At 41.5% G+C, this 23,213-nt stretch overlaps 1 protein-coding gene across 2 annotated transcripts; it reads right to left on the reverse strand.

The window, feature by feature from the left end:
• mecp2 (methyl CpG binding protein 2) lies at nt 1-16,131 on the reverse strand. 2 transcript variants are annotated; one of them, XM_046871810.1, is made up of 3 exons: nt 15,934-16,131; nt 6,522-6,866; nt 1-5,777 (listed from the first exon to the last, which is right to left on the reverse strand). In XM_046871810.1, exons 1-3 carry the CDS (start codon nt 15,963-15,965, stop codon nt 4,577-4,579), a joined length of 1,578 nt encoding a protein of 525 aa, XP_046727766.1. In that variant the 5' UTR covers nt 15,966-16,131; the 3' UTR covers nt 1-4,576. The 2 variants fall into 2 exon arrangements, with proteins under 2 accessions (XP_046727766.1, XP_046727765.1); XM_046871809.1 differs by lacking the exon at nt 15,934-16,131 and adding an exon at nt 14,061-15,621.
• Between the last annotated feature and the right edge of the window lie 7,082 nt (nt 16,132-23,213).

Consider the following 23,213-nt stretch of genomic DNA (forward strand, 5'->3'; position numbering starts at 1 on the left):
ATATATGAAATGACTTGAAACATTAAAATGTTAAAATAGAGAACACTTCATCCAACAAGAGACACATTCAACATAGTAGGGATTAAAATAATAATAATAATAATAAGAAGAAGAACCTATAACCCTTCTACACAGTCAATATTGCCCAGGTAACATTTGTCCTAATTTATTTCAAATGTGGTTTTTCCTGTACAAAGAAAAAAAAACAAAAAAAAAAAAGAAACAAAAAAGAAGACAAACATATCATATCGTCTCTAGAAATCCTCAACACAGCCAAAGCACTGGATACCAACAAGAGGCAAACACAGGACTCAGAATAAAAACACAACTACCGTATAAAGTTCTATTACTGAAACTTCAAGGCACAAGACTATGTTAAATAGACCATGAATGTTCTACCGATGAAGACTCGAAGCTGAACGTGTGGTGTTTTTTTTTTGTTTTTTTATATATATTTTTTTATTCAACCTTCATTCTCCTTTTCCTGTATGTATCTCAAGTGCTAGAATTGTATTTGTATTTCAGGCATTCCTTATAAGTCAGCTTAAGTCAGCTTTAACGTTGTCGTCGTTGTGTATGTGTGTTTTTTTTTTTTTCTCCTTTCCTCAAATATATAACATCGTACACAATCTAAAGACACGAGAAATGGTGGGGGAAAAAATTAAATGAAAAAATAAGTTGAGAAATTGCTAAATATAACTATTGCTCTTAATAGTCTACTCCTAACATTGGCTTCTTTAAAAAAAAAAAAAACATTTTATTTAAAAAAATGTAAATTTAAAATACATATATCACTACAATCCACGAGTAATAATTTAGTCGGAATAGGTCTGCCATGGCATCTGGGAAGCGTTGAGGAGGAACAGCTTTGGGAGCCCATGCGTAACCGTCGTCTCAGATTTGAGAACTGGAATTGAAAAAAAAGAAAAAAAAAAAAAACCAGGAAAAAAAAAAAAAAACATCTTGTCCAACTTAAAGTTTTTTTTTTGTCCATTTTTTACTGAAGTGCACAAACATACAAGTGACCTTGTATTTTCGCTGTGTTCAGGATTCGAAAATCCTGCGCTCAGACTTTTTTTTTTTTTTTTGGCTGGCTCTCGGAGAGGAGTGTTTCCAGAGATAAAAAAACAAAACAAAAAAATGAGGGAAAAAAATAGAAAGAAAAAAAAAAGAAAGAACGCCGTTACGAAGTATAGTAAAGGGCAAGCAATGTACTAATTCTAATGGCAATCATGCATATTGTTACATGTTTCACGTACATAGCATGTAGATTTCGCGCTACAGGGACACGAGGACATTCCATAGCATATTTGTCTTCCAGAGGCACAAAACCGATATAATAAGGTAACATCACGTGTTGTTATAGGATCCCCGTTGTGGTTTGTGTGGGTTTGTTTTTTTTGACAGTGGGCACTGAGTGCTACAAAAAAGCATCAATCACGGTGTAAGTGGAAAAGTTACATGGAAGCGTCTTCTCTACGGACAAACAATGACCAAAATAATAAATGGCACAGCAAAGATTGATGGGGATCCTGCTTGGGTGAAAAAAAAAAAAGAGACCAATCAACCCACCTCAGGGATCGATTTGGTCCAATCCTTAAAACGAAGCGATCCTTGAAACGAAGGCCATTCTGTGGCAGGCCTTGCTTCGTGCTTTTTCTACTTTTTTCCCCCCTCTCGCGTGGACGTGTTCCGCACCAAGCTTGTTTACTCGACGCCGCAGTCCTCACGCCTCCCCTCTCAGATTAGTCAGACCAGGGACGATGACAGCGTCTACCCGCCGTATTTAGGTCATAGTCCGCTGGATAAGATCCCTGTTCCGGCAGGTCGGGTGCACCGGACATGCTAGATACGAGCGATCTCCCGGAACAGAGCAAGCTAGTGGGATCTGAAGATGCTCAAGACCTCAGTGGTCGGACCTCGAGCAAGGAACCGTGTTACGAAAGCGTCTAGGAGAACGCCTTTCGTATCGTTCGTTCTGCTGTCTTTTTTTTTCTTTTTTCGATTATTTCATAGCCCTTTTCTCCAGAGCACAAGTGCTCTAGTTTCTCCGTGTCCTCTTCCCCGCTGGCGAGGGTCGAGGCAGAGAGGAGGCGTAAGGACGAGGAGCGTCGAGCATCATGCCGGCTCTTCTCTGCAATGACCTTTTATTTATAAAAATGTTTTATATATATTTAGACATTTGGAGGAAAAAAAGGGAGTGGTGGCACTTAATAGTAAAATATGAGTCGAAATATTTTAATTGTTTGAATCTACGCAGTCAACTACAGACGGGTGTTTTTTTTCCTACCATTTATAAATGGTAAAAAAAAATGTATGCTCATTTAGGATTAGATACACTACAACATGGCTATATGCTGTATTTATAAAAAATTAAAATAAAAAGTGACTTTTCATCAGCAGGGATAGTATCACTAGGAGGTTTAGGCTTCTTACATAATGAAAAAAAAATATACACATTTACAGGACGTCTGTATCACTAATGAATCGATTCCACTGCCATAAATGCCAGTCCGTGACCCTTCATAACGGCCTCCACTTGAACATCATTGGCCATTAATTGGTATCCATCTAAATACAACAGCCACGAGATTAGCCTGTGGTCAGGCCTCATCTCTATACGCCTCTATACCGTTTCTGTACATCGATCGCGTCTCGTTGCAACCACCACCACGCTTCGACTCCGGCGTTACGTGGTTTGTTTTTGTGCCTCGTGTCGGTGTCTCGCGGCTCACCCGGGGCAGAGTGGAATCAAAAAGTCGGCGAGAGGAACAAAATGAGGAAGGATGTACCTCACGACCGCTGAGCTTCTGTCTAGAAGATAAAACGGACACGGAAACAAACACACGTGACTTTGAAAAGTATATATGGATCGAATAGGGTGGGGCTGCAGAGGGTGGAGGCCCAGCTATCTGGAAATATCGTACAAGCACAATTATAAAAACCCTCTTGAAGGCTTCCACTCTACGGGTTTGTCCGGAGAACTGAAGTGGTCCAGGATACGTACCGAAACTGTGCGAATATTCAAAACGTAAACATTTTTGCCATGCTGATTTTTATTTTTTTATTTTTTACTTTTTTTCATTTATTTATTTTTTACTTTGGCTCTCCGTTTTCAAGTTGGCCACCCTGTAAAAATCCAGATGTTTCATCCCGGGAGCGACCTTAACGAAGTGCTTCATGTTTCTTGTCTGTGTCTTTTTTTTTCTTTTTTTGCATCAAGATTTGAACGGAGTCAACATGTAAGAAAAAAAAGAAAAGCAAATGTCTCGTGTGAGCTGTCGCAGCTGTCGTACGAGGGGAAGTCTAGTAAATATAGCGCGCATGTCGTCTCTTCGCATCACGTCCACTTCCCTATTTGCGTTCCATCGCCATGACAAGGAGTCCAAAAAAAAATGGCTGTGATGTGTTCAGGAAACACAAGGCCACTGGTTTCAATTTTTTATGTTTGTAAAGAAAGAGGAAAAAAAAACAGAAAAAAGCTAGAAAGATAAGTCGGGGGGGTTGGGCGGGGGGGGTAATTAAGAGGAAGAAATCATGTTAGAAAGCACTGCTTTGGAATTTCGTTTCTTTTTTTTTACCCCTCATTCTCGTTTCACGCACTTATTTGGACCGTGCTTATTCACAAATCCGTTTGTGCATAACCCTCCCCACCCGGACACAAACACACACACACACACACACACACACACACACACACACACACACACAGAAAGAAAGAAAGTGTAACAGAGAAAACCTTCCCTACTGCCCTCCTACACTGCGAGTCTGCTATCCGACACGGCTGAAACAGATGGCGAGATTCCTCAGCGCTCAGACATTCCTCTCCACCTCTCGCCGTTTCAAATGAGAGGAGAGACGTCCAGGTTTGGGTTCGGGATGTAACCAGCCATAGCGGCGCGTGATTAAGGTCCTAAAATTCCAAAAAAAAACTTTAAAAAAAACTTTTAAAAACCATCCTCGTCATCTGTCGCTAAGGGTTTGATTAACCTTTAATCAGACGTGTTTAAAACGTGATTGATGGGGTACGAGTACGACCGCTGGAGTCCCGTCCCCCCCATTAAATGTGGCCTTTTCGAGAGAACTGACTTCATTCAGTCAACCAGACTGCCTTCGTCTAATACTTATTATAATAAAAGAAAAAAAAGGAGGATGGTCTGGTTTTGGCAGCGAACGCATCGCTGTAAATCAGCTTCCGGGTGACTTGTGCATCCGTTACTATCTCAGTATCTTGCGATTTCCTAGAAGCTCTAACGAAGCAATAACACGTGGTTCCTACAATTTCTATATTAGTATAACGGTTTAAAAAAAAACAAAAAACGGGCGAACGAAAAAAGAATCCTTTCAGAAGCGGGACGCCGGAAATCGGATCGTCGCGCCGCATTCGAGTCACTCATCCGACACTCGACACAACAGCTGCCTTTTGTAAGTACATGTACATTTTTGTTTAAAAAAAAAAAAAAAAAAAAAAAAAAGAAAAAATTAAACTCCTCCCCCTGTGAGTGCCTCTATTCCTGCGCTAGAACACAGCCGCTGCTGCTGATTGGTCAGTTAGTCCGAATGTCAGTCACGTCCTTCAGCTCACGCGTTCGCTCACAGGCGTCCTGGACTCGACTGTTTCTTCTCGACTCGGCCTGGGAACGGCGGAAGGAGGAACAATGTCTCTCAGTTCCTTTCCATCCCCTGTCACAGTGCCATGCTGCTGCTGCTGTTGGGTTCGCAACTCTGTTGCTGCCATCTTGCCTGAAGTGTCTCTAACCGTGTGACTGTCGGTCCGGGCTTCTTCCCTGCAGGCTAACGGCTCCTGTCTCGACCTGGAAGTGCTCAAGTCCTGGGGCTCGTTCTCCACCGGGGGTCCTCCGTGCATGGAGTGGCCGAGGGAAAGCTGGTGAGCCTGCGGGGTGAAGATGGATGGCTCCATCAGGGGCAGGTGGTGTTGGTGGTGGTGGTGATGATGGTGATGGTGGAGGTGTTTCAGTTGTTGCTCACGCTGATCTCTTTTTTTGTGGACCTTCGGCCCACTGCTGCTGCCATTCCCAGGATCCATTGCTTCCTTATGCTTTCGGCCCGAGTGCTTGTGATGCTTCTGTCCCTTTTCCGACTCCGCTCCAGCGGAGGTCGGCGTTTGACTTGTGGGTCGTTTTGCTACGCTGCTCGGTGCCTCGGGTGTGGTCACAGTGGACCCTTCCGCCTCCTCCATCGTCTCGCGTGTTTTGCGCTTCTTGATGGGGAGGGCTTTCTCTTGCACAGGCTTGGCCACCAACTCCTTTTGCGCCTTCTTCTTAGCTTCTGACATTGCCATGGCCGCGGCAGCATACGCCACGCTCGAACCCGTCCCTCCTGCCGCTGCCTGAGAAGCGGCCGCCGGCTTCCTGCCGCGTTTCTTGGGCGCGCTCACCTGCTCTTTTTCCGCTTTCCTTTTCCGCCCTGGCCGCTGTTTGATGACAGGGACATGCCCGGACGGCGACCCCGCCTCTGTTTTCGGGGCCACAAATGGCATCTTGACGAGGAGTTTGCCCGGACTCTTTTCGACCACTCGTTTAACCGCTACGCCCTCCGTGGCCTGCCGTACCTTACCGCTGCCCTTCGGCCGGCCCCTCCCTCGGCCCGTCGGCTTGGCCACTTTGGGCTTTTTCGGCGGTCTCTTCTCCCTGCGCGACGGGCTCCCGCGCCCCGTGACCGTAAAGTCAAAGTCATTTGGGTCTGTGGTGGTGTCACCCACCTTTTGGAAGTACGCCATGAGCTCCACTTTGGAACGGAAGGCTTTCCCTTCTGGGCTGGAAAAAAGAAACAAAACAGGGGTTTGCTTCAAATTGAACAGATTTAAAATTTAAATACAGAGGCAGAAAAAAAAAAAAAACCCATGAGCTAATCTTTCTTCCTCGTGCTACACAACTACGTCATGCACTTCATTTGCGCACCAGTCCACACCGACTCTCACAGGATGTGTATTATTCAGCTGTCCATCATGCGGGACCACTTCTCTTTCGCACCAGTGAATCATTCAACTTTGCAGAACGTCACGTAACTCGATTAGATCACGACTTAAAACACAAAAAACCAACAAAAAAAAATCTCTGTAAAAGCAATTAGAGTTATATTGAATTATCTTCGTGCCGTATCGAGACTATTGCGCTAAGGAGTCACCCAGGATGTTTGTCTCAGAGCTCCAGGGCTCAGTCTCGTCTGGTCTGACCCAAATCACAACATTACACCAGCACTCATCTATTTCACCCTCCCCCAGCAGAATTTTTTTTTTTTTTTTGGGTTTATAAAAAGAAAAAGTCTGTGGATGACAAATATTCTCAGGGATCTTTGCTGAGTTAAGCAAAAATTCGTCTCCGCTTTCAAACTAGCTTTTTTGCAATCGACATGGTCATACAACATTCATAAAAATAAACAAATAAATAAATGATTTCCTTCATTCCTTCGAGAACACGTCTTTATTTGGAATTTTCTTATCGAACCTGCGACCCTTACCGCAGCACGTTATCGAAGTGATCGCTTCGCACGCTACTCACTTGATCAGGTAGACGTCGAATTTGCCAGCCGACCGTCCGGACTTGCGCTGTTTGAGTTTGCGCGTCCAGCCCTGAGGCAGCGAGGGGTCGTCGTACAAAGGCCCGCGGTCCCGAATGATGGAGCGCCGCTGCTTCGCCGAGGAAGAAGCTTCCGGAGAGCCGAGGGCCGCAGCGGGTTCGGGGGCAGAGGCCTCGGATTGGCCCGCCTCCGCCTGCCGGCCGTCGTCCCCCTCGGCAACGGCAGGCTCGACCCTCTCGACATCCTGCTCCGGCTCTTTTTTGCTCTTCTTCTGTTTTTGACTCGCTTCTTTAGAACCCTCCTGGTCTTCGCCCTTTCCGTCGCCTCTGCACGCGACACACCGGGAAACAGACGCCGAATTAGGGATCAGCGAGAAGAAAATCAAAAGCAAATCATGACGACTTGTGTATATTAAATGCGTGTTTGGTGGAAAGTCTGAAGGAAAAAAATAATACATAAAAGGAAAAAGGATCTGTGACTGCAAAGTAACAAACTAAATAAACGTGTAAACAGTCGATGGAAAGTGATGAATTTCCTGCGTTCGGTTGCATGGCGAAGGAGCGCAGGGAAACCACCACCCGTGCCATTTCACCACGTGTGTGAAGATTCCCCAGCTGTAGTGCGAGGGCGAGAGTACTGCACCTTCTGATCAAGCAGAAGGGCTGCTGGAATCTCCCTTGCGACCACTGATGGCACTTTTGCAGCTAATTCTTTCGACTCAGAGGCCTACTTTTATTTTTTTCAAAGCACATAGAAAAGAGGGGAAAAAAAGCCACAGGAAAAAATCCCCAAACAAACAATTACACATAATGCTGAATACAAGATCGAAATTAAATACCTATTAATAACTAATACTTTTTTTGAATTCTTTATTAAAATAAGCACAAAAAAATAAAAGTACAAACGCTTTAGGGCATCATGAAATTCGAGACTTTTTAACTCGCTAGAAGTGGCGCTTTGGGACACTCGGACGTAAAGCTGTTTCTCACACAGGAACATTTAGAAGACGTTGTGGTTTGTAGTTCCTCTGCAACATGACGAGCTGCGTTTTTTTTTGTTTGTTTGAGACTTTCGACTCGGAGCGAAAATAAAAATTGAGAATGTGAAAAATTTTAAAAAGCAGCGAGGTGAGGGAACGTCTGTTTATAGCTACGAGATGAGAAAACGTTTCTCAGAAGATCCACGTCGTTAAACGTAACTACTGTAGAAACAGATCAAATCATGCTTTTTATTAAATCAATCATTAAATTAATTAATCAATTAATTAACAAGTACATATCCGATCCATACGGCCAAAAGTTTGTGGACACCTCACCACAAGCTTAAATGTGCTTTAGTTTGTTTGTATGTTTTTTTGAACATCCATTCAACATTTAGTGCTCATTTCCAGGTTCTGGGACCACCACTCTTCTGGGAAGATGTTCCACTAGCTTTTGTGGTGTCAGGCACTGATGTAGGTGAGGAGGCCTGGGGGTTCCAATTAATTAATGTTAAGGTTGAGGTCAGAGCTCTACTGCAGGAGATCATCTACTCCAACGCATGTAAACGCATATCTTCATGGAGCTGGCACAGGTTTGGGTCTCCTAGCTCAAATGAACAAAATTTCATGCTACTGCATCCAAAGACGTCCGAAAAAAATGTCCGCCTTTAACTTTGTGCTAACAGTTTGGCGAAGAACCACAAAAGTCAGGTGTTCCTGACAACAATGTCCTTTAACATTTCAGTACTTTAGTCATTAAAATTACTTCAAGCCTTGGATTAGAAAGATCTATTAACGTCCTGATTAACGTCACTCACGTGTGGTGTGTGTGTGTGTGTGGAGGGGAGGCCTTTCCTGTTTCAGCGCTAACCGGCTGAGCCGTGCTGCCAGACAGACAGAGAGCACCAAGGCCAACTGCATATTAATCATTTAATAATGAAGAACATGGCAACCGTGATGGTGAGCAGCATAACGACCCGAGAGGCTCCGATCGCTTTCTGCTTACCACCGCTCCAATTCTAAAGCCCACTCAGGCCTATAACTCCTATAATACGCCTGCAGTAATCTCATGGCCTGTCTGGGCTTCGTCCTGCTCTCGCCATCCGTGAGCCTGAACAATCATCTGCAGCGTATAAAGCAGCACTGGGGAAGAATCAATCCCTGAACACAAGCGGAACGCGGTATGTAGTTTATATTAAGTCCAAAATCAGTACAAATCCAATCTTTGTGATTCATTAACCATCAAAAATAACCTCATAGATCTTCAGGCTCGTGTGTAGAACGTCCTCAGCTACACAATGGTCTCCAAGCATTTATAGCTCTTACTCCTAAAATTATTTCACCAGAGAGAATCTCATTTACACAACTGAGCACCTAAGGGGTTAAGGGAATTTCTCGATCCTGGGATGTGAACTCACGACCTTTCAATCAGAACTTCAATATCTTAACCACTGATCTACCACTTCCCTAATAATTTGGTTGTGTGATGAAAGCTGCAGTTACCGAGTGCTACCGAGAACAGAATGGCACATGAAACCTTTAATTAGAATGTCGACCGATTCATCAATAAAACATAACATCAATACCGACTTCCGGTCCGCCGTCATTGCGAGAGCGGCCTCTAGAGGAGAATCACTGACACCACGTGCTGTTTGTTTTTACACGCGAGATTGCGCGCGGCACGGAGAGAGACATAATATTTATTATACAGAATTTATTAACTATAGTATTATATTCATATTTATTTTATTAAGCACATTTTCATGATTCAGGACTTTTTATTTTTGTATATAAACATTAATTCCCTCACAATCCCCTCCCTCTCTCTCTCGAAAATAATAGGACAAAAAGAAAATGAAAAAACACGTCACATTACTAAAAAAGGAGAAAGTCTGGAAAACTCCTGAAAAATGGATGATTTATGTAAAAAAAAAATGTTTTTTGGGATTTATTACTTATTTGTATTTATTCCATTTTAAACTTTTTTTTTATGTCTTATAGTATTTATTATCGTTGTTATTTATTACATTTAATACAAAAATATTGAATAATAAAATATTTAATTTTTTTCGCCATCACTGTTTTTTAATATTATTTTTTAAATATTAAGTTTAAAAAAAATGCATAAAATGTTCTGATTATTAGATTAAAGTGTATATTGAGGCAGACTTTATAATATCATGTCACCATCTCAGCCAGCATTAAGGATCCACCAAAAATCAGATTGAATTAGCTGTTACTCTAAAATAATAAACTTTAATAAAAAGTTGATGTTGAAGGTTATGCGAATTGATGACGTAATCCCTGTAATATGTGCAGCACTGTGAAAACATAACGATCGGAATAAACAATTGCAGTTGCGCTGTTCGAACACTAGGGGTCCTAATCTGCTGGTCACGTGAACGCTGAATTGCGTTGACAGCGCCATCAAACGGCCAAGTTACAACATAAATCGAACGAAAATTTAGCCGTCTTTGGAGCTCTTTTTCTTCACCAGAAAATTGTTTACGTTTACGTTTCAGTCGATCATTTTGCACTTTAATTTACAATTTTATCGAGAATTTATACTTTTTTATACTCTTTGTATTAACTCGTGAAATCGCAAGAAACATTCCATGCTAATCGTCTTATTCAAGCGTGTGCCTCGGACTTTGTGGTAACAGTTTGGGGAAGAAACACATAAGTCTGGTGTCCCAATACTTTTGTATTGTGTTGGCAATGTAGTGTATTTGTTCTATTTTTTATTCTTGCGTGATTTACATTTTATTTTTTTTAAGGCTCGATGATCGACGGATTCGAATATCTCGGTAAACATTTGTGCGTCATGAAGAAAAAGGAAAAAAAAAAAAAGTCTTCAATTCTAAAAGCAGAAGGGAGGGAACTGATCGATCACCGGTACCACCGATGAAGAATCGAATCGACTCGCTGCAGCCGTTGTCGTGAAGAACATGCACAACTATAGTAAAGCTTTTCATCAGCACAGACCGGATGAAGGCAGGATTGTCTGTGACCAGAAGTGAAAGTAAAGCAGATGGGGAAAACACCTAAAATTATTTCAGAGTGTAAAACCTCGGATTGTTTCACACAGTTTTAGTACCTGAAACGTTTCGTTTCGACGTCGCGTTTTATTGCGTTTGCTTGAATCGGAATCCCTCGCTGAAGGCTGGGACGAAGCGACTCTCTCTGTCTCATTAGTAACACAAACGTCTTGGTTCACTACACACACAGGGCTGCATTTATTTATTAATCCTGTCCACAAGCTACGAGCATCTGCTTCGTGGGATATATATATATATATATATATATATATAGATAGATAGATATAGATAGATATAGATAGATAGATAGATAGATAGATAGATAGATAGATAGATAGATAGATATAGATAGATATATAGATATATAGATATATATAGAGATATATATATATATATAGGCCCAAGTTTGACAGTTTGACCAACAGTAAATACTTTATAAGGCGAAACGTAGGCTTTTTCCACCCATATGTGGTTCTTCAAGGCTTAAGAATGAAAATTTTCCCTTCACTTCAACTAGGAGACCCGAACCTGTTCCAGCAGGACACCTCTGTGCACAAGCTCCAACCCTATTGAACACCTTTGGGATGAATTGTTCAAACGGACTGCACCCCCAGGCCTACATCAGAGGCTAAATGAGCTCAAATCTCCACAAAATCTAGTAGAACATCTTCCCAGAGGGGTGGAGGTTATTATAAGAGCATACGGGGACTAAAGATAGAATGGGGGATGCTCGGGTGTCCACAAACTTTTGTTTGCCATGCGACCGGAGCTAGAACTAGTACTATGCAAAATCATTAGGGAGGCTGAAAAGGTACTTGGTGAACCATGAAGCGAGCTTACGTACACACTGGAACACCGTTTTAAACCGAATCGGATCAGGAAACAGGAAACGGCTTGTTCCGTAAAATGTAACCATTAATGGATAAAACAAAAGTGTGTGTGTTGTTCTTTGATTTATCAAAAAACGACCAAAACATTGCGGACACCTTCGCTCTTCTGGGAAGATCTTCCATTAGATTTTTTTTCCCTCCACTATAGTGTCCTTGTGAGGAGGCCTGGGGTGTGGTCGGCACAAAAAATACACGCCAAAGGCGTTCAATAGGAGATCTAAAGCAGAAGATCTTCCACTCTGACCCATGTAAAGCGTATCTTCATGGAGCTTGTGCACAGGGAGCAGTGTCGGGCTGGAACAGGTTCGGGTCTGAAATTTTATCCTATACAATTGTGTGCCTATAAATTTGATGTAACAGTTTGGAGAAGAACAACATATGGCTGAGGAAAGTCGGGTGTCCCAATACTTTTGGTCATGTGGTCTGGTTAATATGATAACGATCATTTGAAGGGCATGAGATCAGCTAGAAGAGTTAACAACTTGGTAAAGAGTGCGAACAAGTGAAAGAAAAAGTGAAAAAGAGAACAAAGCGATTTCTTTTTTAACTCGGATGATGATAAACACAAACAGACCAGAAAAAAATAAACAATGAAACAAGTTTGAAACCATGTGGAAAAAGTCCTGCCTGTCGATTCTACCTCGTCTGAATCGCACTATGAAAATCAGAAAGCAAATGAAGTCAGCTCAGGGAGGGAAGAGAAAGGATGCAGCAGAAGCAGCACTCTGTGTGTGTGTGTGTGTGTGTGTGTGTGTGTGTGTGTGTGTGTGCGCACGAGTAAGTGTGAGTGAGTGCATCACACGGGTCACGTCAGGTCAGCCCGACTGCACTCCGCTCTTCCCGTTTAAACGTTTTCTGCAAGAAAATCTGAGTCTGAATACGTGCGTTACAGCAGGGTTTGGAAATCCCGAATGTTTTGCACTAACAAACAGGATGAGTTCATTTCACATGCTTTGGGTAAATCCCCGACAATGGCTGACACACGCACTGTTGCACTCTCTCACACAAACACACACACACACACACGTACAGGCACGCTGCTTAACTGTTAGCTACGAACAGGAAGCTAGCTCGAGGTGAAATCTGACGATCTGTTTAACATGGTGGTGCTACACACTATCACTCACTCATACACACAGATCCTGGTTAAAGCCCCTATGAAAGGACTTCGATTTGATTCACGTATTTAGTTTCGAAACAAGACGTCTGACTGATGGCGTGGTGAAATACCAAATGTGTCGCACCCTAAAACTCGCAACAAACTCAAAAGTAGAGAAACTGTGCAAGCTTTTGTTCCCACAAACTACGAGAAACGGTTAAAGTTTTCTTCCCACAAACTACGAGAAACTGTTTCAAACCCCCACTGTGAGAAACTGTGAAAGCCCCCAAAACTACGAGAAACGGTGAAAACTCCCCAAAACTACGAAAAACGGCCCCCACCCAATTAAAAAAAAAAAAAAACCTGTGAACGTGTTGTTTGCAAACTACGATAAAACCAAGGAAGCTTCTTTTTTTTTTGCAACCTGAGAAAGCTTTTTTTCCTCAAACTACGAGAAACGGGGAGAAAATCTTTTCGCAAACCCAGAAAAAAAGAGAAGGCATTTTTCCACGTACTACAAGAAACAGGCAGCTTCTTTTTGCAAACTACGAGAAACCGTGAAAACTTTCATTTGAACTATGAAAAACAGTTTTCGTAGACTAAGAGAAACCAAAATTAAGGATTTTTCCCCGCACCATGAAAAACTGCAAAAGCTTTTTCTTCTTTACAAACTACGAGAAACTGAGAACGCTTTTTCCCCGAACTACGAGAAACTGAGAAAGAGCTTTTCTCCGAGCTGTTTTTATACACCATGGAGTACGAGTTTATAAAGAAGTGTAATATTCCAGATTAACTGTAAGCCTTTTGTGCATCAGACGTCTCGCGGTTCTCCTCGTCCCCGGTAACAATCCTGGCTCAACGTGACTCCAGAAGAAAGGCAGAAAACTTTTTCCGTGAACTACAAGAAAGAAATTAAGGGTTTTTTTTGCAAACTACGAGAAACTTAAAAAGCTTTTTACATGAACTGTGAGAAACTGAGCTGCATAAACCACAAGCAGCTGAGAGAGCTTTCTTTCACAAACTACGAGAAATTGAGAAATAATTTTTTCACGACCTACGAGAACGTTTTTTTTGTCGAGAATCCGAGAAAGCTTTTGTCCGTGAACTACGACAAAAAACAGAGAAAGCTTTTGTACATGAACTACAAAAAAAACAAGAACGCTTTTATCTGTGAACTACAAGAAACCAAGAAAGCTTTTGTCCGTAAACTACAAAAAAACCCCAGAAAGCTTTTGTCCGTGAACTATAGAAAAAAAACCGAAAGCTTTTGTCTGTGAACTACGAGAAACCGAGAAAACTTTTTTTCCCACAACAATGAGAAATTATGAAAGTTTTTTTTCCCTCAAATGACGAAAAATAAAGCTTTTTTATTGAACTTTGAGAAACTGAAATGTTTGGGGTTTTTTTTTTTTGCAAAATATGAGAAAATGTAGAAGCTTTATTAATAAACTACGAGGAACTGAGATTTCTTTCCCATGGCGTATAAAGCACACGTTTGTAAAAAGCGCTCTTACGGAAAAGCGAACACGCTACGGCGACAGAACAATTCGGTATTCCGATAGAACATTCCAAACGTCTTGATATCAAACGATGAATCGGACACATCCTGTTTTTCCACAAAATGGTGTTTGTCAGCATCGCATAGGTGATTTATGAAGGTCCGGAATGTGAATGCTGAAGTTTTTGCCCCACCCATGTTCACAAAGCCCCGTCCCAGAATTTTTGGTGGCGCGTATTGTGCCTATGGAAAAAAAACAACAACAACAACAACAACAAATCAAACACAAACCAGCATTCCAAATCTGGACGTCCGTTTTCTAACTTGCTTTTTTTTTCTCCCTCCAACACTTCGCTTACTTTTCAATCCTGTTTATTTCTACTCTGATTATCTGTCGGGAAAACGTTCGTGTCACGAAAACAACAACACGCATCGACTTCCGTTTCCTCGACGGACCGATCCGGGACCCCAGAAACCTGGAAAAAAAAAACTCAAAACACACAACTGGGACTCTTCACTACGTGCACGTCCGTATACGATTCGAACCGTCCAGATGGGTCATGGCAACGACTACGGAAAACGAAATTGTCGTCTTTACTGTAAACGGAGCCGATTTCAATTGGACGCGAGACAATCGCAGAACGAATCTTAAAAAAATAAACCAAAAAATCGTCATATCCACGTTATTCTTACATTTACGCTCATACGGAAAAATACGGACACTTTAAGCGAATGCGTGTTTATAACTAGTATATTTATACTCAATAAAGCGAATGAAGACAAAATATTCTTTTAAATGCTTTAAAGTAATTATGGAGTTTTAAAGGGAAATAAATCATCAGGACACCAAACGGAGTTTTCGCTATGTTTCCACACGGACCGTTTTAATCGCCGGATTAGCGCATAGGGTTTTTGGCTCATCGGTAAAAACAAATGCGTGTTCGCAAACGGAATGAAGCTGCGCTAACTCTAGTTTATATCTTTTTTTTTTAAATACCCCTGTCGTTGTCGTGTATGTGTTTCGAGATGAACAAAACTCAACGAACTTGAGGACTACGTTCCTCGCGTAAAAACGATATTCGGTATACGTGTGCGCAGAATCGAAAGCCCCGTACCGAACCGGTTTGTTACGGACCTGTGTATCGTTACATCCCTAATACAGATATGCATTTACATTTTCAGTGTATATTGATGTGCGTTTGGAAACCAACCCATCAAACTTGCATGCATGCAAAGTTGCGCACACACACACACACACACACAGATGCTGCACATACATGTGGATGTAATGTACGGTTGTAAAATATCACACAGGCATAAATAGGACAATAATGTCATTCCCAAGCATGCAGCTTGTGCATCCCTAGCTTCTTACCCAGCTAACTTCTGGTGTTTAGGTTGAGAAATTAACCTCATATATATTATATTTATTCTATATTTTTGTACTTCCTGATTAGTTTCTGATGTTTTGAGAAGATCAGATGGGCGACAGGAAGCTGGTGGTGTAGAGCCGCAGGTTAGATGTGATATTAGTTCAGAGCAACGTCAGAAAATGACACACACACACACACACACACACACACACACACACACACACCTCCTGATAGGTAGGTAGGTAGGTAGGTTTGCTAGCTAGCTCGGTGGTTAGCAAGTAAGCTAAAAGAAAGTGTTGATCCGTGGACTGGAGGAGAGGGGAGGGAAAAAAAACAGGGAAATACATGTGACGTTCTTGCAAGCTAATGCTAACGGGCTTAGCACGCTAACACACACACGCGCGCGCGCGCGCACACACACACACACACACACACACAATAACGGGTTAGCCGCGCGGAGGAAAATGCGCAATAGCCACAGCATTACAACACGAACACGGATCCGTTCACACTTACAGTCGCTCCTCTCCGCTCTCTGCGGCGGCCATATTTTTTTTTTTTTTTTTTTTTTTTTTAGAAATTATTATGACTACTATTATTTAAATGAATAAACGTCCAAAAAGATCACGCAACACATCTTTGTGAGTTTCCCCCTCCTCTCACCCTCTTACCCCTCTCTCTCTCCCTCTCTCTCTCTCTCTCTCTCTCCCACTCCCTCTCTACTACACCATAGAAGCGGGCCAAGATCTCGCGAGATTTCCAATCGCGCTCAGCGCCGCGTCCGCGCCACAACTCTCGCGAGATCTCCGCACAAGGCAAATGGATCATCAGACAAGAATGTCGAGGCCTCGCACCGGACACTGCGGTGTGCAGGGGGATAAACTCTTTACACACTTATTTATTTATTTATTAGTTTGTCCTTGTTTATTTATTAATATAAGTATATATATTTCCCAGATTTCATTCTTTCCTAAATTCCTTCCTCCCATTAGTTTTTTCTTCAAAACCAAAGTGTTATAGCAACTGTATGACACCTCTGAATACACCTCGAATGACTGAGGATTTCTTCTTCTTCATAATTTACACTTCAGAGCGTCTTACATTTACCTTTACGGGGTTGAGGGCCATGCTCAGGGGCCCAGAGTTGGCATCTTGGTGTGGCTGCGATTTAAACACACAACCTTCAGAGCCACTAAGCTCCCTAACCTGTCTGTTTCTTCATCACAATCAGAAAGTGTTCAAATAACTTATTCGGTAATTCTACCAGGAGTAATTAACCTGCGACTTCTTCTCCTTCTACCTATCTTTCCTTACATATTGTCATGCTGCAACTGTCAGATACTTATCATAGATACAGTGGTGGATGAAGTACCACGTGCTTGAGTTAAAGTAGAGATATACTCCAGTAAAAGTACAATAATTTGCATTCAAATGTACCTAAGTATCCAAAATACTATTATTATAACTATAATGTTCCCATTTTTATCACAAGTCTCTTTACTTAATCACCTCAGTTTATGTGAAAAGACTCGAATGTGACTCTCAGAACACTGATCTATTAATAAAATGATATTAATGACTCAAAAATTTATCGATTTCAATTACAATGATCAAAAAAACCTTCCTGAAGAAAATCGCACAAAGGTCACGTGTGTGGTGGCGAGTTCGAAGTTTCTTCATCATTTATTCCTCTCTGAATGTTCTGTTGAACTGATGCCGAACTGTATTTTGGTGATCAGTAGATACACCAAGCGCCGATCAAAACAAGTTCGAAACAGAGCGTGCGCTCGACCCTGATTGGTGGATTGACCAGTTACGGTTTTATCCTCATAACTAAAACTAACGACTGATTTCACAAAATGTATTTAAGTAAAAGGGAAGTTAAAGTCTTTGAAATGGAAACGCTTCAGTTCAGTACAGAGATGCGAAAAAGCCACAGAAACCAATTACATTTACTTCGTTACTGTTCACCGCAGTGTGACCTTTTTTGTTCGTCTCCTACTGGTATGTAATGCATTGGTCTCGTAGTCACCAAGGAGGTCTTTATGTGCATTCTCTCCGTCATTAAACACATCTTTCATACACGTCTTGGTGTCTGTGTGGCCGATTGTAATTGGTTTCTGATATTCCCAGTTCTGTATTGAAGAAACTGAACAAGACCAAGTGGGATGAGACTCTCTGAGTTTCTCGCAGCTAGCTTAGAGACAAACCTGACATGAAGAGTCACTAAACTCTGCCAGGAACGTCACCATCCTCCATTCGAGTCGATAGACTTTTGCTCCGTTAACTGTTTAAACATCATTTATTCAGTTAAATTTCATTTGTACACCACATTTAGCAGGAGCAGTGGCACTAAAGGAAACATTTAATGGAGGAAACTATAAGGAACCCTGACAGAAACATGACACTAAATGTTCATTCGTTATAGTTGAATCATTGTTCAGATTGATATGTGCTACTTTTTTGAGCATCCCATTTCACATTTAGTCCCAATTTCCTGTTATAATATCTTCCACTCTTCTGCGGAGATGTTTTACATTTACATTTATGGCATTTGGCAGACACCCTTAGAGCTGCTATGGGGTTAAAAGCCTTGCACACTGGCGCAGGAGGAGCAGATTTGGTGTGACTGGGATTTAAACTCACGATTTTCAGATCCAAAGTCCAATGCCGTAACCACTAATCTACCACCTTCGCCTTAGATGCTGGAGTTTGCTAATGGAGATTTGTGCTCGTTCAGCCAGTTAGTAAAGCCAGGTAGCAGGTGGAGGGCCTGGGGTGCGGTCAATGTGAAAAATTCATCCCAAAAGGTGTTCAAAAGCTGTTCCTTGGAGCTTGTGCTCAGCGTCCTTGTTGTGCTGGAACAGGTTTGGGTCTCCTAGTTCATTCTAGCGAAGCCAATATATGTTGTATATGGCAAAATCCGGGGTCTAAATACAATATTTTAACCATACTTATATTATTATAAGCAAATACTTGCAGAAGGCAAAGAAAAACAAGAAAATTTTACAAAGCATACTTATTCCCACCATGATTCGTTCATTCTAAATTCTTCCGATTAGAGGAAAACGTCTCACTTTCCAGGTTGTTGATTGTATTCCCTTAAGCTGCATCAGGAATAGCATATTTACTATTTGTTCAATTTGCTCCTCCCTTCCCATTCAATGACTCTAATATCTCCCTCAGGCCCATTACACCATTTTATGTTTACCTTCACACACACACACACATTTGCAATTACAGGCGACATGCCGTTTGACTTGATGTTATCATTTGAATCTGTTTATGTTTCATCCTGGAAACAAACGTTTCATCACCGTTACACACAAAACCCCCGAAAGGTTTCTGTAATCATGGAGTTATAGCAGTGACACCAGAGATTCGTTTTATAAATGTTAAATAAAAATCTTCTGACAGAAATGTAAACGATTAGATCCCCCTTCCTTGTGTGAGAATCAGAAAGTCTTCCTGATCCCTCGTCGTTTTCCAGCGATGTTCTTCCGATCAAAACACCATCGTCGTCTTTCGAACGTACATCGTGTCAAACGTCTCTGTGGCAAATCCGCCCGGTTTCACGCAGAATTTCACGTTTGCTTTTTGTTCTGTAATCGGAGACGTGGTCAGCGCCAGTTGCACAGCTCTCGATGTGTTGTGGCGCAATGAGTTATGAAGGTCGGTGCTCCCTGTGATTGTGCGTGCAGCCTTGTGCTGCCATCTGTTGGCGTGTTACAAAACTAGTCTTGAAACTTTTAGATATCGCACTGCACCACGCCGTTTGAGATCCTCCAGCACTGCTCGACTGGTACCACCTTCTCTCAGAATGAGAGGTAAGTATACCTCAAGGCTCTTCTCTGTTCTGGTGGTGGAATGAACTTCCCCTAGAGTCCCTGACTATCTTCAAGTGACGGTTGAAGACCTTCATCTTCCTGAAACACATAAATTAGCACTTTCCAAGTTTGCTTTGTAGAATTCAAGAGGTATATCTATATCAAGTTTGTAATCTTGTGTACCAGGGTGGATTTATTCATTGCTGGAGACTCAAAGCACTTTTGCACGTCGCTCTGGACACTGGCGTCTGCGAAATGCTGCAAATATAAATGTAAATGTAAAAGATAATCTATCAAAACCAGGACGATAATAACAGGAACGCGAAAATCTTTCCGCGATGGATAAAGTGATCCATTTCTAAACATTAATGCCCACCCTTTTCCCAATCAGAAGATAAATCAGCACTTTGGGATTAATTCTTTTATGATATTCATGTTCAGTGTAACCCTGATATTTATTTTTCCAACTGTAGCATTAATTATGAAATAAGCGAACCTATTGTGTCGTTAATCTCACGTCCGTTACCATTCGAGCCAAAATAAATCATCGGACAGATGTTCCCCGAAGCATCGTATCTTATCGATCAGGTGTAAACGGATACGCAGCGCGAATCATCCGAACGCCGCAATTCTTCGGGGAAAAATATTCAACCCGCAAGAGTATTTAAACTCCATTCCATTATTGTTGTCTGTGTGGCTTGGTTTCTGTTATTCGTCTTTCTTTGACAGCAGATTCACCCTTCACTGGGGCACCTTAGACCCCAGATACAAAGTACAACAGAGCTTCATTTATTCCCAATGATTTGGCGTTCAATTCCCTTCTAATGATGTGCAGTCATACCTAGACAGGAGAGACAATGACATGATAGATGAAGTCACGAGTCAGTTCCTGTTTTTCAAAACACTATATGGACAAAAGTATTGGGTCGCCCGACCTTTACTTCCATATGTGGTTCTTCTCCAAACTGTTACCACAAAGCTGGAGGCACACAATTATATAGGACGTCTTTGGACTTGGAAACCCAAACCTGTGCACAAAGCCAGCTCTATGAAGAGCTATGAACTGCTATAGAGCTCTGATCCTTTACCCTACTGAACACCTTCTGTGTTCCAGAAGCACACTCCAAAATCTAGTGGAACATCTTCCCAAAAGATTGGAGGGAATTCTAAGAGCAAACTGGGATTAAGGCTGTGTTTAAACTTGGCATTGCCCTGTATAACCTGTATAACCTGTATAACTTGTGTATCCAGATGTTGTCCACATACACATCATGCCAGGTCTCAGGGTCTTCTTGGTCATTTTTGCTTCTGAAATCTTCACATATGTTTACCCTTCATTTCTTAAAATCTAATCTAAGCATTATAATATAAAAACTATAATTGTAAGACTGTATTTCCAACACATGGGTATTTATGATGATAAGCACCTCATAAAGTCTATCAGAAGGCTGTAGGGTTTCCCCAAGAAAAAAAAAAAAAGGCAGGACAAAGTAGACGAATTGTGATGCTGTAAACGAAAGCCCTAAAATAACAGCACTAATTTAATGCAGAGTGAAGAATTGATGTCAGCTATAAGTGGAGCACTGTGCGCTAGATAAAAAAACAATCTGGCGTTCGACTTGAAATATCGCTCGAGCTTACGAAGACATTTGGTTCAATAAAGGATACCTAAGACCGCAATGCCTCCTGGGTCATTTCTGCTCCGTTTATAATGTCAGTAAGAAAATCACATTCTGTTTAATTCAGGTAGAGCATTGCAGTGAAAGCTTTATGAATAATACTTAGTGTGCTCCATCCAACAAATCACTGCAATCGCTTTGCCTACGAAAGCTGATCGGTACAAAACGGTGTTGCCGTTTCTTCAAAAAGGAAAAACGCCACTCGATTCAGCTCGAGAATTCCCACTGCAGCAGCTGGTTAACAGACCATGTTTAAAGCCTGATTAAACTGTGTTTGCTTAATCGACCAATCAGTCATCACTAATGTTTCTAATGACAAATCACTGGTCTTCCCTAATAACCAATCACTGATCACCATTTTGTCCAGCAACTAATCACTGATCACCTTTGCCCCAACCAATCACTGATCGTCATTGTTCCCAACAACCAGTCACTGATTGCCATTACCCCAATAACCAATCAATGATCACCACTGTTTTCAACTGCCAATTAATAATCAACATTGTTTTTAACAACCAATCACTGATCACGACTGCCCTAAATGACCAACCACTAACTACTCATTCATTCAAGTCCTTTTTGCCTATTTCCTCAACTCCTCACTTCCATTTCCATCCTCTCAGATTATTCACCCTGGTCTCTCTGAACGCTTGATTCTTATTGGCTGGAAGGTGTCAGTCAAACCAATGAATGCACAGGGACCTCCAATCAGATACGTCACTGTACCAAATGAATGTGCTGCTAGAAAACAACCATCATAACATCCAGTCACAGCAGCTTCATCCACACTTATCTGTGCATTACACCATATTAATGTCTCTCTGGTTCTTCACGGCATTCGTTCGAATAGCCCCCCTTTCTTTATATGCTGATCACCATGACGAATCGATTCACCTGAAAACAAGATGTGACATCACCTGGGGATTTCCAGACTTTCCAAAGGCATCTGTAGGGAATGGGATACGAACAGGTGCCCTTCAGACACAAGATAGATCCTTTACACCATGGACCAGGTTCACGCAAGGACCACGTAGCATAAAACTAAACACTATAAAGTGCATGTGATTTTATTATTCATTCAAGTATTACATATAGAATAAAAATGTAACTCAACTCACCACAATGTCAAATCACTGAGAGCTTGATTACATTTACGGCGTTTGGGAGACGCCCTTATCTAGAGCCGTTGAGCTTGGTGGTGCTGGGATTTGAACTTACAACCTTCCAATCCAGAGTCCAAGGCCTGATTTATCAATGCATAGAAAAAACTACGACCAAAACAGTCAATCATTAAAATGGAAATAAAATACTAAATGATTTTTAACGTTTTTATTCTTTCCCGGCACAAAATGATCTACGGCCCAGTCCGAATCTACAGGGGACATCCTGCATTACACCCTCAATCCTTCAAAGTTTTATAATTAAACACACATTTGTGACGTGATAAACTCTGTAATTATGACGTATTGACGGGACACATCAGGTAGCTACTGTGCAGGAATTTGACTGTCAAATGCATCCAAAATGTGCACATTTTTCCATAATGAAATGTCGGGGAAGGACAAGGTGAAGACGAGACAGATTTCAGAGGTTAATGTCTGTGGGAACGACATCGGGCAGAGTGAAAGGAACCGGAACTGGTCGTTCCTGAACGTTACGTTCATTTTGATTAGTTGGTTTTCTAATGGATGAGCAAACATTCCCAAAATCTCAAAATGAGTTCACCTCTCAACTCTTTTTTAATTAACCGGGTTTTTTTTTTTTCCGGATCTTGACATTATTGTTACAATAATTATGGGCGTCACGTGACAAAACAACTAAACCAGACCAGAAGATATGAGAGCTGAAGCTACTCATTGTGTTTATCATCATTTGTCTGCTTACTACATTAGCATATTTACATTATTGAAATTATGTAGACGTGTTGGAGGATCTGCTTATTACATGTGTAACATTTTGTTTTTATTTCTGATCAGAGGAACGAAATGAACTCGCAAAAGATACGTTCATTTTGAAGTCACTAAAATGATCTGATCTTCTCCTCACTACCATGCAGTGAACAATTTAGTTCATCTCATGGATCCTCTGGTCCGAGTCGTGCGGGTTTTTTGTCACGTGACTCCCATATACGCCGTGAAGGTGAATAAAGGAACAAAATGACTCAAAAAAAAATTTTATTTTGATAAACGAGATTCCAAAAATCTAACAAAACAAAACAAAAAAAAACAATGCGATCTTCCCATCACTAGTTTTAATTAGTCCAATTAATTGTTCAATTAAGCTGATGGCA

Source organism: Silurus meridionalis, chromosome 17 (genome assembly GCF_014805685.1).
Source record: "Silurus meridionalis isolate SWU-2019-XX chromosome 17, ASM1480568v1, whole genome shotgun sequence".
Classification (NCBI taxonomy): Eukaryota; Metazoa; Chordata; class Actinopteri; order Siluriformes; family Siluridae; genus Silurus; species Silurus meridionalis.